This window comes from Micropterus salmoides, unplaced genomic scaffold (assembly GCF_014851395.1).
Source record: "Micropterus salmoides isolate LMB-PRFRI ecotype aquatic unplaced genomic scaffold, ASM1485139v1 Ms_hic_scaffold_2439, whole genome shotgun sequence".
Taxonomy (NCBI): Eukaryota; Metazoa; Chordata; class Actinopteri; order Centrarchiformes; family Centrarchidae; genus Micropterus; species Micropterus salmoides.
The window spans coordinates 21,622-38,571 of record NW_024041639.1 but is presented as its reverse complement, the minus strand read 5'-3'; the positions used below and the strand labels follow the sequence as shown (position 1 = coordinate 38,571).

Sequence of the window (16,950 nt, the reverse complement as noted above, 5' to 3'; positions counted from 1 at the left end):
AACATTCAGCTCATGCATAAAACACTGTTAATAACGTGGTAGTTTTAGAATGATAATGTGTGTAGCTCCGTCCAGTACTTTGAACCTTTGCAACTAATTATGTTCTTTCTACCAAGAATAACTAACACTTGTTAATCTACTCTCTGAGATGTAGGCCGTCACGTGTACTTGCTGCATATTTAAAAGGTAAATCCAGGCAGACAATGACAACTACAGCAATTCAGATCAGAGTGGTACCTTATGAATAGTCTGTTTGTGACTCTCCCTCTTCTTCTCCTCCTCTTTTCGAGCCTGTACACCAGCCATGCGCCGATCCTCGTCCTGAAAAAGATAGCTTGTGCAATCAGAGTGCCGTTCCATTCATGAGTTCTGAATTATTCAAGAGAGAGGGGAACCACAAAAGACGTCGTCAGAAAGACTGTTCTCTACACCAGAACTGGACCACTGTGGAGGATGGGAGAGATTCTCACACCAGCCGGCTGCATCACAGGATTATCTGTCTGATTTTCAGTTTCAGATCAACAGAGCCCAGCTGTTGGGGAAAGCCAAAACTCCCAGAATGCAATGCTGCCATCACAATCTGAGCTGGGAGATATTCAGTTGCCTGTGACGAGCTAGCAGAGACGATACTTCAGTCTGATCAATAGAGGCAAATGCTAGCCTCACAGGAGTCAAGGCACTGATGTTAGCTAGTGGAAACAGATTAAGATGCCAGGCTTGTATGTCACTACTTTAAACTAATTTTGTGAGAAGAACAGCTACTCTGTGAAATTAATCAATATCTTATTGATTCCAAAGGGTGCTATTTTTCAGAAATAACAATGTCTTTGTTTGGGCAGCCTCCACATAGACTGTTATCTTGATTATTTGGCTGAAAGGTTTCAGTAAACAACAATATTTCCAGTTTAATAATGAAATTATACAATTTGAAGTTATTTGCTGAAAAAAATATATATACACAATATATAAAATAACATAATAGTTGTCTTTGATATAGAAGATCTATTAGCTGTTGAGAATATTTCTTAAGGGGCTTTGTTGATGTTAACAGGGAAAGGTAAGACAGGTCTAGCTTACAGTAATTTAGCTGACTCCATAAGTCTTTTCTGACATTCTAACTTTAGGTATTTCTCACATGTATTTGTCCTTGTCAGGGAGACAACAATAGACTGATTTAGTTATTGACAGTAGCTCAGGCATCAGGCTGGCAGATATCAGTGTTCTCTGGGAATCTTACAAGGTTGAGTCCTACAAGAATATTTACAAGAACTCACTGGCTCCACAGATTAGAGTACAACTCATGGATAGTGATAGATTCCAATATGACGAAGCATTGGAGTCTAAACATCAGATCCGATAGATTTGTTGTTCTAGTTTAAGGCCAGTTAAAGATGACCTAATAGAGAAACCTACAGGCACTAGGGGGAAGACATACATACAACATAAAAGGGACCAAAAGACGTTATCCTTCAGATTTGGTGCTGGCATTTGACGTGTTCACATGTTGCATGCTGGCACTGTATCTCCTTGGCCGGGCTCAATAAATCATGCTATGTTAAGTCTTCATCAGTCTCTGAAACTTCTTCACACCTGAACCTGGCTCACAATATTTTCTTCAACATTAGCCATATTAAATATATTATAATCAGAGTGGGATTATACATTTTATTAGTCAATAAAATACAATGACTATAAGCCGAGTGATAATATCTTTAGTCAAAGACAGTTTCAGTCTACTGTATGTGTCTTGTTTGAACTTCTTTTATTATTATAAATATATTCCCACAAGCAACATAATTTACCCCAAAGAGAACAATAGTATTGTATCTCCTCATTTGCAGTATTAACTCTCATTTCATTCATAAATAATGGACAATCTGCCAGCAGTCAGGCATAGATTTTACCTCAGATAATATGATCTCACTTCTACTGACAGCATAGTGCACTGTGGCAAGTTTTTCCAAATCAGTTGGAGGGGAAAATCTAGATCTTTAATGGCTACTATGAAGATTGCCCCTAGCAATATCTTGATGCGGTTTGAAAAGGAAACTCAATTCCTAGGCTGTTGTTGTTGTCAAATCAAAACATTGCATCCCCCAGAAGTATACTTTCTGGAAATAAAACACCATCCCTGTTTTCAGGATTGACAGCTACAGACAGTAGTTTGTTGGAGGGGTTTAATAGGCCCTGGAGATCATGAAACTTGCCTAAACGGTTAAGGACCACATGTAGCTTGAAAATCATGTAAAAACATGAAAATTGTTGAAATTGGAGTTACATGGGCTTTTTTTCTCCCAAAGTATCAGCAGTATGTTCTGAGGGCAAGGTGTGTGGTACTTGCAGATTCCTTTAAAGTACAAGCTCAGACCTGGGTGCTCCCTGCTTGACAGCCTCTAAAAGCATGCTGATATTTCACTGTAGCACTTTGCTGGCATGCTATATTCATACATTGACTTCATATTTATGTCTGAGAATAATCATTGTTTTGTTAGACTGGATATGCATTGTGTTTGTTGTAAATGCTTAGCTTTTAGTTTAGTCAACAATTAATTTCTGCCTCTAATAAGCTACAGAGAACATGATGAATGCTGCACCAATGTGAAAGAACAAAGACTAAGGAGTATAGCATTGTGAAGAGGAGCTTGGAGATGCCCCATTGGCAGTGAACAGGAGACTGCCCATGTGGGTTCATCGAAAGTTTGTTTAGAACTGTGAAATCATCAAGTTTATCATCAATCATGTTTATGTCAAGTCATGCTCAAGAATCAACATGTGCAGAGCCTTCAGGAACGTGTGCTCAGACAGTGACATAAAGGACACAAAATATGACATAGTTTGTAAGTACAGCTCAGTCATGAGCTGTGAGGGTGTTATAGCTTTAAGTTAAAATCATCAAATCATCCTCTTTGCTGTTTAATATGTTTGATAATGGCAATACAGCATTATAAAACTGTCACATGATTTCCCATTCTGGTCATGTGACTCACTGTTCAAAATGTGTAGAAATAAAGAAAAATTATCTGAAGGGACAATAACCTAAATTTAACAAAAAAATCCAACAGTTACAACTAGAATTAGCAGCATTTGGCCAAACACACACAGACACAGTTAAACAGTTCAGCCTTACTGTGATGCGCTTCATGTCCAGCTGTCTCAGATGAAGCACACAGCGCAGGACGGCCTGCTTGTACCATGTCTCCAGGGCTACAGGATTCCCATCCAGGGTGAGCTCAGAAAGGGAACGCAACTCTCCAAGGCAGGCTAGCTGATCAAAACTAGACACAGAAAAAACATATTGAATGAGATCAAGAGTTAAAGCTACACACACACACACATTTTCATTACAAAAACACGGTACACTGAATGCTTCACAATGATACAGAGGCATGATGACCTAACTAAGTACTGGGAAGCCTGAGTCATCCAGCTGCTTAACCACCCTATACTGAACCCTGACTTACCCCATCTATTTTTTGAATCTTGAACTCTTTCATCTATGACTGTATTGACAGAATGGAGTCAAGCTAAAACAACACATGACATTACTCAGGGGGCAATGAAGAGAGAAAAATCTACTACACTGTTGATATCACCCTGTGGCAAAGGGAGACAAGAAAAAGCACAGTCATGCTATGTAAGGCAGTGGAGATTTTATCACTGCTAATTTGCAATAATAAACTTGATAAATAACTTGCCTGAAACTACTTATGAACCTACTACACTGCACTGTGCCTGATCCTAGCCAGAGGTTTATTTGGGTGGAAAAGGGGGTCAGATAATAACCTCTCATGAACTATTACAGAAAGTACTGTTGGAGTTCAAACAGATGCAAAGCTACAATTCACATTTCATTAGGGGTAGTCAGGGAAGAGAAATAATTTGAGAAATTGGAATTTTTCTACTCTCAGTTGCCACAGCTAGACGGCTCTAATGCACAGGAGCATAGCGTGGATATACTGTGGGTCAGTCTATTACATGCAGTAACCTGTAACCTGGCATTTTCATTCGTTTTTAATCCCCATGCTTATACAATACTTCGTGTCATTACATACTTAATGGAGTAAGTTATATTCTAGCAATAACAAAGAGGGATTTTTTTCCACAGTGATTATGAGAGACTATTTAAGAGATCCCAATGATGCTTGATTGCATCTCATGCATGATTTTATAGAACCGCTCTATAAATAGTCACAGTAATGGAAAGTCTACATGCACCTGTGTGATGTGTGTGCAGAGTGGGGCGAGGATGAAAATTGTGTATTTTCCAAAGTCATTTAGCACTACAATCCCAGCGCCGTTTTCTTAATTGAGCTTTCATTTTTAGGTCTCATTTCCTCCACATATAAGGTGTCAAACTTAATTCAGGCAGGTATAGTCAAAATTGCAAAATTATGAAAAGTGAAATAATCGTAAACATGTGGGATTCTTTTTGCTTCAACATCCTCTACTGGTCAAACTGACTGCACCATGTAGACGAGTGTGTTCTGTCCCTTTACCTAGCAACAGAGCACAACCGTTCTCCTATCAGCATTGAACAGTTTCAAAGGGTAGACACACAAGTTTATACTCTGGCACAGTGTGCATCCATTCAAAGGAGTATCTTTAATTTGCCTTTACCACACTGTACTTAGAATGCAGTGTCACCCTAAATGGAAAAAAGGGGTTTAAGAGTACAAACTGATTACCTGTTACCTATTTCTATGTCATGATTCACTCTGTAACTGTGTCAGACACAGAATCACGCAGACACCAGAACAGCAGTGCTGGCTTGAGAAGTCAGGTCAGATCTGTCACAGCACAAGGTGACTATGGTGAAGGAGGCTAATGAACACTATCCCACCCTGAATCCAACATACAGGCCCCTCCTCCAGGCAAACACAAAGCAATTTTAAACAGCCTTATTCAGTTAGAAAGCTATGCTTCTTTGACATCTTCATTGCTGGGCTCAGAGAGGGACAAGCAAAGAATAAAGACAGACTACAGATTTTGGAAAAAGTGTGTATGTGTGTGCGCACATGTTTGTGTGTATTCTGCCTGCAGCTTGTTGGCCAGGCTCTGCCAAGAGCCAAGGGAGTGGATGTGGAACTGTCCAGCCACTATGCCTGTCCAGCCACTATCCCCTGTCCCTGTCCTGTGGGGAGGAGGGAGTTAAGCGGTACAAGCTCTTACCTGGTGATGTTGTTACAGCTGAGAAAGAGGCGCTGCAAGCAGGGCAGGCGGTCCACCTTAGTCTAAAAAGAGAAAGAGGGAGAGGGAAGAAAGAGAGATGGAGGGATGTGAAGAGGAGAAGGTGCTCGGGAAGAGGGCACTGCATCGTCACTGTCGTCAGAGCTCTGTATCCCTCTCCATTCCCTCAGTCACCTTGCAGTTCTCAGCTCCAGTATACAGCATCCCCATCCACCCTGCCCATGCACACACACACATACAGCATGCTGCCTTGTCTGCACATGGAGAGGAGGGGCAGGAGAGAGAGAGTGAGAGTCTGAAGAGGAAAGGGGGAGGGGAGAGATAGCGGATCGTGTGCTGCGCTACTGCAGAGATCCCCTGCTGCAGGAGGCTAACTCTCACCAGAACAAATACACTCACTATGAGCAGCTAGCAACTGTACCTCGTCACACAAGAACAATAGCTGGGCAAAATTCAGTGGAAAGACTGGGATGGGGTTTTTTCATCAAGCAGGCTCAGCATCAAAATCAATGCAGAATTTAGAGATGGGGCGGGGTGAGGAGCAGCAGCTGGCCAGCTTGCAAGCTAAAGAGGATATGTAGGAACATAGCCAATGTCACAAGCTAAGCTAATCAGATGGAGGATATCATGTTCAGTAGTGTCAAGCTGTGTGTGTGTGTGTGTGTGTGTGTGTGTGTGTTGATGGCCAGTATTGCACATGCTGGTAGCCAGTAGGACACTCCCAGCAGCAATCTGAATGACACTGCGTCAGCGTCCGCCCATACTGAAGCCACCGCCTCGCAGCCTCCAGAACTGTTCAAATGAGAGACCATCTATCATTTACGCTATGCTAGCTCATCTGCAGAATACAGTACAATACTGCAGCACATAGTCTCATCATCTACAAAGTCTGTACAACCCCCGTCCACATCACCATATAAATATAGTTATACACAGTTGCTCATCCTTGTTTCATCCATTCCAACGGCCAAAATGCTCACTATAGTACAATATGCAACATCAGCAGTTTGTTTATAAGAGTGGTTGTTGTGCTACATTATTTGATGCTCAATCTGTGGACTTAATGAGATAAAATATTTTACCTGTGACTCTTCTGTGAAAATGTAATACACAGTATAGAGAGTTTCATCATTTATTATATGTGAGCCATGGAATTCTTTCAACAAGCTAGCACACAGTGAGTGATATCTCACCTTTCACTGTATATTTCAGTCTCTTTCCAATCTGCAGACATCCTGCTGACCTTTTCATGATCTGGACTGCCTACCTTTCCCCCAAATATTTTTCAGTTAATCTTCTAAAGGGTTTTCTTAATTAGTCATTTATTTGGCGAAACATAGCGAGCATATCTCTGACACAACACTGAATGAGAATCATGCAAACTATTTTGCATATGAGAACTGAGTTTAGTGTACATCAGTGGCTGTGCACTTTAAACACATTTTACTCTCTGACCTTTTTTTCTCTACATTATCAGACAACAAAAACAAGCTAAGTACTATTTGCACATAATAACTGATAAAGTAGAAAGGGTTACTTTGCAATATGACAGGAATGTCATGTTTTCCCAGCTCCACTAAGCGACAGTACCTGTCCATCTTAAAATGGTGGCGAGAAAAGGTATGTGAGTGAAAGCTGAACATCTAGCATGCCAAAGCAAACCAGACATTTATTTGACAAGTGAATGTTGGACTTAACATTTGTCAGGTGGTTTGAAACACAACTAAAATGGGATGATCGTGTTGTTCTATGTAATCCAAACATGTAATCTGTCAACTGTATGCAAATATGCTATCCTTGAGCACTTGATAATCCAGGCTTATTGCTCCCTAGTGGTAAAACAAAATCACTCATGAGCAGTTATTTCTGATGTATGGAGAAACAAATTATGATTCTTATGACTGCATATTGAACATTGATTATTTTACATTATTTGCATTAAAGACTATGAAGGTGCATTTTAGTTATAGATGCTGTGTGATGCTTCACTGTTGGGTGTGTTCTCTTTCCTTCTGTTGAAAAACTGCAACTCATGCTATACAATGCTAGCTTCTGCTGACCCTCCACCACACTCCCAGAGTCTCTGTCTGTGCCAGTTCCTGTATGGATGCTGGTGAAGCAGCAGCCACTGCACACTGTCAGAGACTAAATATAGCAGCCCTGTCTCAGACAGAATGTCGTCATCACTGAGCTGATGTGCTGCACAACAATCGCCCACCAATGTGGTCTATTTTTCAAAAAAAACAAAAAAAACAAACAAAAAAAACGATTGATCAGAACCAATCAGCTGTGAGGTTGGGTACAGCTGTGTGTGTGCAGCGGTATGCTTTTATGTGTCTGTGTGCCTCCGCCCTCTTCTCACTGACAGTTTGCATGTCTTCATTTTTCACACTCATACTGAGCTCTGGCAGAGGCATTACTCCACAAACATAGAACTACTTCTCATCACCACTGTCTCGGTTGCATGCAAAAACATGAGCAACAAGGGCATGAAAGCTGCTCAAACAAACACACAGGTACATGTGGATGCTGAGGGGATTTCAAAGACTGTAAGCTGTTGGGTTTTGTGGCTGCTCTTTGATGACATACATCTGGCCTCAGGTACTGTATGCTAGAACTGCAGGTGCTGTGCATTATGTGCAAGACTGCAATCTGGTGTTAAGTGGTCATTGCTCTGTTGTTATTGCACGGCACTTCGCAGGTATCACTTAATAGTTAGCTTGCTCATTTCCCTTTAACTTCACATTCTGAGGACTTGGGCATTGCAAAAATCCTCATTTTAGTATTTGTGTTGATTCTGTTTTTGATCGTTCAAGTTTTAATATTAGTATTTTCCACAGTGCTTTAAGGCAGCACGTTAATTTCTTATTTATTTCTAATGTGAACCCTAAAACCAAGTCTTGACCCTCAAAAAACCCTTTAAACTTGTGGAGCCCAGCATTTTGGTCCCCACAAAGCCGTCGGACCTCACAAGTATAGTGGAATCCCGAATTTTTTAAACCACGAACATAGCAAAACAAGCTACACGCACACACACACACGCAATTTTTTACATTTTCAATTGTAGTGATGCTTAAACCACAACTGGCCATAGGTAAACAGATTAAACAGCAACAAAACAGATTAAATGAAAATAGGTTATCAAAAATACATGTTTAGATGCATTAAAGGATGACCTAAATACTGTCCTGATGTGTCAACACATGTAAAAGCATACACTTTCCTAAAAACATTAACTTAAGATAAAGTAAGCATATTTAACACACAGTATGCTAATATAATATGTATTGGATGACTGAGCCTAACATATACACAAATCTTATTATAAGTCACTCACAGCATTTTTTTCTAGTCCAGAATTCCACTTTTCATCTGCCTTTAATGAAAGGGAAAACCTGGACACCTGGGGGATGCTTATTTACTTTGTGCCTGACACAAGCACATGCCAGCAAATACCACTAATGACAGAGACTAGAGAATCTGCTGAGGGCTAGCAGTTTTCCTTTCCTGTGTATCAAATAAAACATTACATCCGGTAATTGGGACTGGAAGTGGTTCGTGATCAGAACTTGCCGGCAGAGGACAGGATGAGTGACAAGAAGAGGTTTCATACACAATGTTGGATTCCGTGTTTATTTTCTAGCCCAAAAAGCAGGAGAGGGCTTGGGGGATTTGCATACAAATGAAGTGGTATGCAGTGTTCTGTTTATCAGATTAAAACTATAGAAACCAAGGGGAGTGAATTTCCATGTTTAGAACATCCAGTTCCTCTTCCACTGCGCCAAAAAGTCGGTGGGAGGTTGTGGGTAATGACCTACGTCTCCCTAGGTAACACCATTGAGATACATTTCACCACAGACTATCTTACAAAGATTCTATTGATGTAATTTCTGTGTTTGCTATTTTGTGACAGTAAAAACTGCTACATTTGATCCCACAACAGGGGAAACAATAACCATCCAAAGGACCAGGTCAAAAGGAATGACATCCAGATGAAAGATAAGGAAGCTACTAGCACTTTCATCCTATGAAGAACATAGTGCATAAACAAGTGCATAAGTGTTTATTTGTTCATCTAAATGCAGAAAATAATACTATGAATTTACCATTGGCAGCTGCAGGAACTTCACCAGCTCAGGAAGTCTGCATATTATCTTTTCAAGTGTGCAGCTACTGTTTCCCACAATTATCTTACTACCTTCTCCTCCTTCTTCTCCTTCTCTTTCTTCTTCGGATATCTATTAACAATTGTTTAATATTTCTAACTTGAAATAGAAGGCTCACAAATGGGAAGGGCAGAAACTTCGTTCTTGGTTGAAAATCAGATTGTGATCGCTGTGAACAGTTGGTACCTTTTCCTTTATATGAAGGAGTAGAATAGCACGCAGTGAATAAAATGCTTTAACCTGTCGCTCATTGGGAAAGAGGCCCCTCACCACAACAGAGATGCAATTGTGTCGTAGGTTGAGTTCAGTCAAACAGTCCAGGCCCTGCAGGTTTTCCACTCTGGAGATGTTGTTTCCTGCCAGGTTCAACACTCGCAGCTCGCTCAGGTGAGACATGTTTTCTATCCTGGAGATCTGGATGTAAGCACAGCGAGACAAAGATGCGTAACATAAAATTATGTTAAATGGCAATCTAGACAATCAGATTCAACATAAAGAGACACAGAGGGAGATAGGGCTAGCAGCGCAGAACACATTCAGTGCTCACTCTTGCATTCAAATCAGGTATTTAAAGATCATCTATTTAATGTGCTTTGGCCTGCACAGCTAAATGTTTTTGGGGAACAAGAAAGCCAAAAAGCCTTGTGTTCTTTTTTCTTTGCAATGCCTGAGGCTACACCTTCTGCAGAATGACACTAAAACAGAAATGACATTTCCACTTGAACTATTTCACGCCAGCAATTTGTATCACTTGTGAACAACTGATATGCAGTCAGTACATCAAGCCATGACTCCTGTTTGACCTCCCAAATCATAAAAAGTTGTGTGAAATGATACCCAGTTTTCTCCCCTCCTCTCTCTGTGAGAAAAGACTCATGGGCCCCTGTCATAAATACTTAAAATATTTCACAAGAATTCCCGGTGGCCTTGAGAATGATGTGTTTGCCCCCTATAGTGCACACTGTACATGTGAGGACAAGGTTAAAGGGCATCTGGGATTCAAGGATTCTGTCAAAATGTAATACCCAAGGATCACTGCAGCATATGGGTATTACATGGGATAAAAATGTATCTAATAATTAAATAAAAAAAGTAGTTTAGAAATATAGATAAAGATAAGAATCAAGATGGGATGGGTTTTCAGCTTGTCCGTTGTCACTTACCTCAGCTCTGCTGTTCCGAAGATAACTATTTTGGAAAGCAGGCTCTGCAAACATTTCTGGGCATTTGACACTCCCAGATGGTGAGAGATCTCACAGGTTCACACACGTAAAAAAAAACTCCAAAGATTTTAAAATCAATACACAAACCTACAGGGAACCACTGTAACATGAGGAGTCATATGTGCCTAGCTTCTGGTCCTAGTCTGTACTCTGGCTGGAATACAAATGAATAGTAGTTTAGGAATATTTGCCATAGAGAGAATTTTACACACTTCATGAGGGATACACGTGGGATAAGAAGTGTCATTTATACGGTGCTGGCTCAGATTTGTCCAAGTGTACTGATAGTGGGTGTGCATATACAAGTGACAACATAGTTAAATGAAAATGAGAATAAACTGAGTGCATCTAATCCACCCAAACCCCACCTTTAAGCAGTCTCACCTGGTGATGAATACAACAGAGGGAGATCCCCTGCATTCAAAGACCTTTACAATAGTTGTATTGTTGTGTCACAGCTGACATGAATACTTTCAATCAACACGCGATCATCACACGCTAACAGGACAATGGTACCTAAAAGGTTAGAGAGGCCGGCTTGTGACAGATTTCTGGTTCAAATATCAAAACACATCTTAAACATTTCATACAATGGCCTGTATTGTCAAAGAAGTGGACACAAACACAGATAACCTTGTGTGTCATTAATGACAACAAAGCTTTGAGCATCCTCAGAGAGCAGTTTCTATTCCAGCTTCACCCTAACCCAGAGTGTTATGCAGATTCAGTCAGACTAAATCAAAATCATCATCATCATCTTGACTTGTAGGAGGGACATGACCTAAACCAACCATCTTACTCTGTGATACTTAGTCTTTGTTTTACAGAGCCTGTAGGGGATTCTTCACTGTCTTTTGTGAGTTTTCAAGTCAAATAGTTTTTCAGTGGAAAACATCACTGCCTAACTATAGACTGGTTATCCAACAATGTCAGGTCGCATTGTAGCCCTAACGTTCGGTCACTGAGACCAAGTGTGGGTTGGATGCACACTCCCAAAGAGAATATCTCCTTTTTAATAGTTCCAGCAAACTGGAAGTGAAACAACATCCTGTTATAGAAATAAATGGGTAAAAAGTTTGGGTTGGGAGTGATGTGAGCCTCCCAGCTAGAGGATGGGAGCTAGAAAGGATGACAGTGATGTACTGTTTGTGGTTAAAGCATCCATGCACACAAAAGGAAAGGGGACAAGCAGCTGGTGTTCTATAGCCAATAGTGACTAAACAACAACGTGATAGGTAGAATAACCATGACTAACATTATTTGAATTCTTTATGCATTAATTCCCTCGCTGACTTCACTCATTTCATCATCTTGTATCATCATTGTGCAACAATTCACATTACATTTGTGTGGTCAGGTCTCTGGTGGGTTTGGAAAATGTTGAATAAAGGTGATTGAAGAGGTTTTTAAGTGCACAAAACAGGAGGTTTTGAAGTCAGTGAGTGAAAAGCAACCTGCCCGGGATGGAATAATAGATTTTTCACCTGCTCCTTAATAGGCGCCTGCCAACAAAAGGCTAGCTCTGAATGCAATGCGCTCTCATTACCAACAAGGACACCACCAAAGATTCCATTTATTAATTCATTCTGAAGTCCCTCATACAATTGTCACAATATCAGAAATTTTTAATGAATGAACTGTACAGATGTCGTTAGGAAACGGAATGGACAAAGCTTAAGGCAACAAAGCGTCCTCTGTCATGAAAAATAACATGAGACTGTAGCAGTCACTGAATAGTAATTGGGAAGCCTGCTCATGCAAAGAACATCTGAGAGGGAGGGAGTCTTACCAGGGCTCTGGAGTAGCTCTCTGAGGAGGAGAGTAGGCGGCATGCTGGCAAAACACTAATTTGACCAAGGGAAGCCTCTCTATTCTATCTTCCTTCTCCAGGAGCAGCTTAAATCCTCATCTGACATCAGTGTTACTTACATCATATGATTTCTCAGGCTTTTAATATCAGTGAGCCACACTCTATTGTAGAGGCTGAACAAACAGCCCCCCATAAATAGACTCAAATTAATTGAAGAATAGCAGAATGTGCTCTAATTCTGCTCATAACCAGTCCCAAAGCTGAAAACATAGAAACAGTTGTGCCTGGTGAATAAATTAAGTAGGGTCACTGAGGACATGGATGTGGGAGTAGACCGTTGACAAGAGCTTGTGGGTTCTGATGGTTTTCATTGCTTTGTTCTCTAATAGTGCTGGGAACTAAAACAAATGTCGAAATTCAGTCCCTAAAAACTGAGGTACATGATGATCGTAACACCCATTTCTGACTTGAGAACAAAATGTGAAACGGACAAAAGAATGCTAGACATGACCTATTTGTTTCTAATTCTATTGAAGACACAGTGATAAGTGGACAATTTGGCTGTAAAAGTCCACCCTGAATAGACATCTATCATTTTATAGGCCAGTGGATTCAGATGAAGGGTTTCGGATGAGCATGAGTACATGAATTCTCATGCCTGGCCTCCTACTGTCATGTCTGTGTGACTCTAGCATTTAGAAAGCTGCATCTCACGTAGCAAACCACTAGTTAGCCACAGTGTGGAGGAGGTGGAAGAGGCAATCCACTTCTTTGAACTTTGCAGCTGAAAATCACGATGTCCAGCTACAGTATCGGCAACTAAATGAACAAGACTAAAAACACATGCTGTAAGTAGGAGGATAGTGGAGAAACAGTACCTGATTGTCATGCAAATCCAGGATATTCAGTTTGGACAGACTTTCCAGGCAGCATATCTTACGGATTCTGAGAAGTATCAGGAAGAAGTGACATAAATACGAGAAAGTGGAGGCTACATGATAAATAATCTGTCACAATGCATTTCAACTAGATAAGAAAAATGTGCCGATATTATCGCCTGCTATGAGCTAACTGCATATAAATCAGTTTCTGTGTTTATAACAGCTGATAAATGTCTATCAAAAAAGGTTCTAAGCAGAGGACTGGCCCACAAGCTTATAAAAGGTTACATTCCTTGAGGAAACCGAACATACAGTAGTGTACAGTGACTTATTGTTGGACTGTCTATATGGATTTAGATCTAATTACGAGTAAGGCTGTAGTCTCTGCCAATAGAAACCTAAATCAGTGGTATTCTTTACTCTTCATGAACCACACATGGCCCTGGAAGTAGGTCTAAACAGACAAAAGTTACAGAAAGAGAAACTATTCCAGTGTTTGTCTGTAAGATCATTTGCGTGATATGTGACTTTAATCTTCCTCCTGCTGACCTTTTGAAGCAAAAACTACTAATGCCAAAATAAACAGTTGTCCCATTAAACTGGGCACCTGCAGGAAAACACTCATCACTGAAGCTTACCATGTAGCAGCAGCTAGTATATCAAATGTACAAATGCTACATGCAGACAACACTTCTTGAATAACCTAAAAGCAACATTTATACTAGATCAGAACAATATTTCATTTGACACTGTCACTTATTGTACTCTGCAACTTTTGTGTTACTACCCCAATTTTATGCTACACAATACTATCGGTGTAGCAGAGGCAATTCAGACAAATGTAACATAGTCTTGAGTTTGTTTGCTTGTGAATCCACTGATGACAACTTACCTGTTCTTCCCCAGCATAAGGATCCTAAGAGAGCGTAGGGTTTCAATACCAGTCATTTCAGAGATGTGATTGTCATACAAGTTCAGGAAAACAAGCTGTTGCAGATGTGACAGATGCTGGATCATTGTGATTAGATTGTGCTGAAGGTTGAGAAGCTGTAGTTCATCCATATCGCCCAGCTGGGGGCATTCCTCAAGATAGCGCCTGGAAAATAAAAGAACATTTAGCACAAATAGGTCTTTATATGGATGAATACAGTTCAGCGCTTAATAAAACATGACATCACCTTCAAGCCATGCCATTCAGTGATGCAAATTGTTGTTAATATTTCACTATGCATATTGATTGATTTATTTCTGCTCTGTCACCAGTGAAGTAGACCTTTGTCAGCAGCCACTTATCTTTGGAGACAAGGGTGAGTATTTTTAAGAGACTTTGCTGCACCCTGGTGGCAATGTGAAGCACTTGCCATTTCAGGCAAACTCATTACTTCTGCTGCAAAAACTGTGACAGCCAGACTGAGTTCATAAAATCAACAAAACTTAATGGAACAGGAATGACACAAGAATATGAAAGATACTGGTATAAAGATACATAGAGATTCATACATGCATACATAGACATGACATGCCAATCATATGTCCGCTTTACAGTGATAGCTAAACCAACATGTTCTAAGCTACACAGATAAAATTCTAATCTGTAAATTAAAAAAGAGACCAGAGGTACCTGTCCAAGTCGATTCGTTGAAAACTGGATGCAAAACTGTCATGAGGCAACTGAGTGAAGGGAAAACCAAGGACTGTGTTGTACTTAAGTCCTCCAGAACCACCTGACATTAACATTACACAGAGTTGTGTTCAAGATACACCAAATATCATAGTGCATGGAATAAAAATGAATGCTGTATATTTGTAGAGACACACTTTATATCTAAAAGCAAACAATAAACCAGTTCCCCAATTCCACAATATTTGCCAAGTGATATTGCTATATTTACCTGCTGGCTTGGGAAGGTCTAAGGCGTTACGGTAGTAAGTGGCCCCTGCACTGTGGGTTGGTCTTCCAGATTTGTCTCTATCTTCTTGTGGAGCATACGAAACTGCATCCAAACCACTTTGAGCACCACCCACTAGTGGTACAAGATTATGTGCAGAGGAATCTGTAGAGTCACTGGCAAATGATGACACCGGAGGAGTCTGGACAAGTCTTCTCTGGTTGCATGCATGCAACCTTGTTTCTACAGATGGTATGGTATAGTGAAGCACAAGCAGTTTATGATTACATACCATAGCCATTTATGAAAATATAATACAATGCACACAAAAACCTCTTTGGTGAGTGGTGCATGTGTCTGTGAATGAGTTTACCTGGGTTAGAATGATTCATTGTTTGGCTGGAGTTCATGTTTTTTTCTTTTATAAGAGCTTGAGAGTCTGTCTGTAAAACAGTAAACATGATCAGTTATGAAGTAATCTTGGAAAGCAGTTAACCCATAGCTTGTCTTTCAGTGTGTTCTCTGTCACTCACCATCCTCTGGGCTCTCTCTGGTACTAGTGATTTGACAGTCGTATTGTGCAACTTGCAGCTGTTGACCTGCAAAAAATATTGTCAGGCTAACTAACACATCAACTGTGTTGCATGAAAAAAGACTTGGAGACAATTTATTCAAACAGTGAAATATGGCTTGGCTGCTAACCTCTAGTTACTAACGATAACTAACTGATAATTTTCTCTACTGAGCCTGAAGCTTCACTACACTTTTAATAGTGCAATGGTAAAAGTATACAAAGAGTGGTAACGTTATTTACCATGGGGGTGAGAAACACCCATCCGTCGTTGACACTGTGTTTCTCAGACCGCATCGTTTTGCCCTCAGACCGCTCCGGCTCCATTTAGCTACGTTTGCTAACGTTAACAATTAAGACCAACCTTGGAACGTTGAAAAAAGAAGAAGCTCTATTTCAGTGACGGAACTGACTTATTATTTACATGAAATGCGCTTAATAATTTGGTACAGTGAGCTAGTTCAAGAGCTTAACGCTGGATTTGTTGTTATCTTTACTTCAGCAGCTACAAACTCCCTCGGAGACAAACGTTGTTGCCATGGCAATAACGGCGTTGCTTGGTTACGGTCACTTCCCGTGTCACTGAGAAAGCACACCGTAGGGAAACTATTTTAAAGGTTTGGTTTATAACTTTTTTACTCCTAACTTTATGGCTTTGTCTTGCAGAAGCTACCTGTTTCACAATGTAGCTTTAAAGGTCTGTTTTATTTCAGTTTATATTGGACTTACACCGTGGGCAAGGCAAGTTTATTTATAATCACCTTCCAAACACTGCAGCCATTCAAAGAGCTTTACAAACCCAAAGATGCTATGAAGCGAATAGAAATAGAAAAATACTTAAGAAAAATAGTTAGATTGGATTAAAATACTTAAAAGATATTGATTACAGTATCATATTGTAATATTCCATCCATCCATCGTCAACCGCTTATCCTTCGTACAGGGTTGCGGGCTGCTGGAGCCAATCCCAGCTGACATCGGGCGAAAGGCAGGGTACACCCTGGACAGGTCGCCTATCCATCGCAGGGCCACAACAACCAGTCACGCTCACAATGAAGCACCCACGGGGAGAACATGCAAACTCCACTCAAAAAGGTAACCAGGAATGAACCCGCGACCTTCATGCTGTGAGGCCATCCACCGGACCACCTGCTTATTAAACCTTAAATCTTGTTGTCATTTTACATCACACTGAAGATCAATCTCAGTTAAACAGGTCAAGG

General features: G+C 40.4%; 1 protein-coding gene across 1 annotated transcript; it reads right to left on the bottom strand.

Moving 5' to 3' along the window:
- Window positions 1-237: 237 nt before the first annotated feature.
- Window positions 238-16,246, bottom strand: LOC119918818 (leucine-rich repeat-containing protein 49-like; the record flags this gene model as incomplete). Its single annotated transcript, XM_038739502.1, has 11 exons — window positions 15,971-16,246; window positions 15,690-15,755; window positions 15,530-15,599; window positions 15,160-15,399; window positions 14,889-14,991; window positions 14,160-14,363; window positions 13,265-13,331; window positions 9,624-9,767; window positions 5,170-5,231; window positions 3,128-3,275; window positions 238-321 (listed from the first exon to the last, which is right to left on the bottom strand). Coding segments are annotated over exons 1-11 (1,272 nt in total), but the record flags the coding sequence as incomplete, so codon positions are not given.
- Window positions 16,247-16,950: the final 704 nt, after the last annotated feature.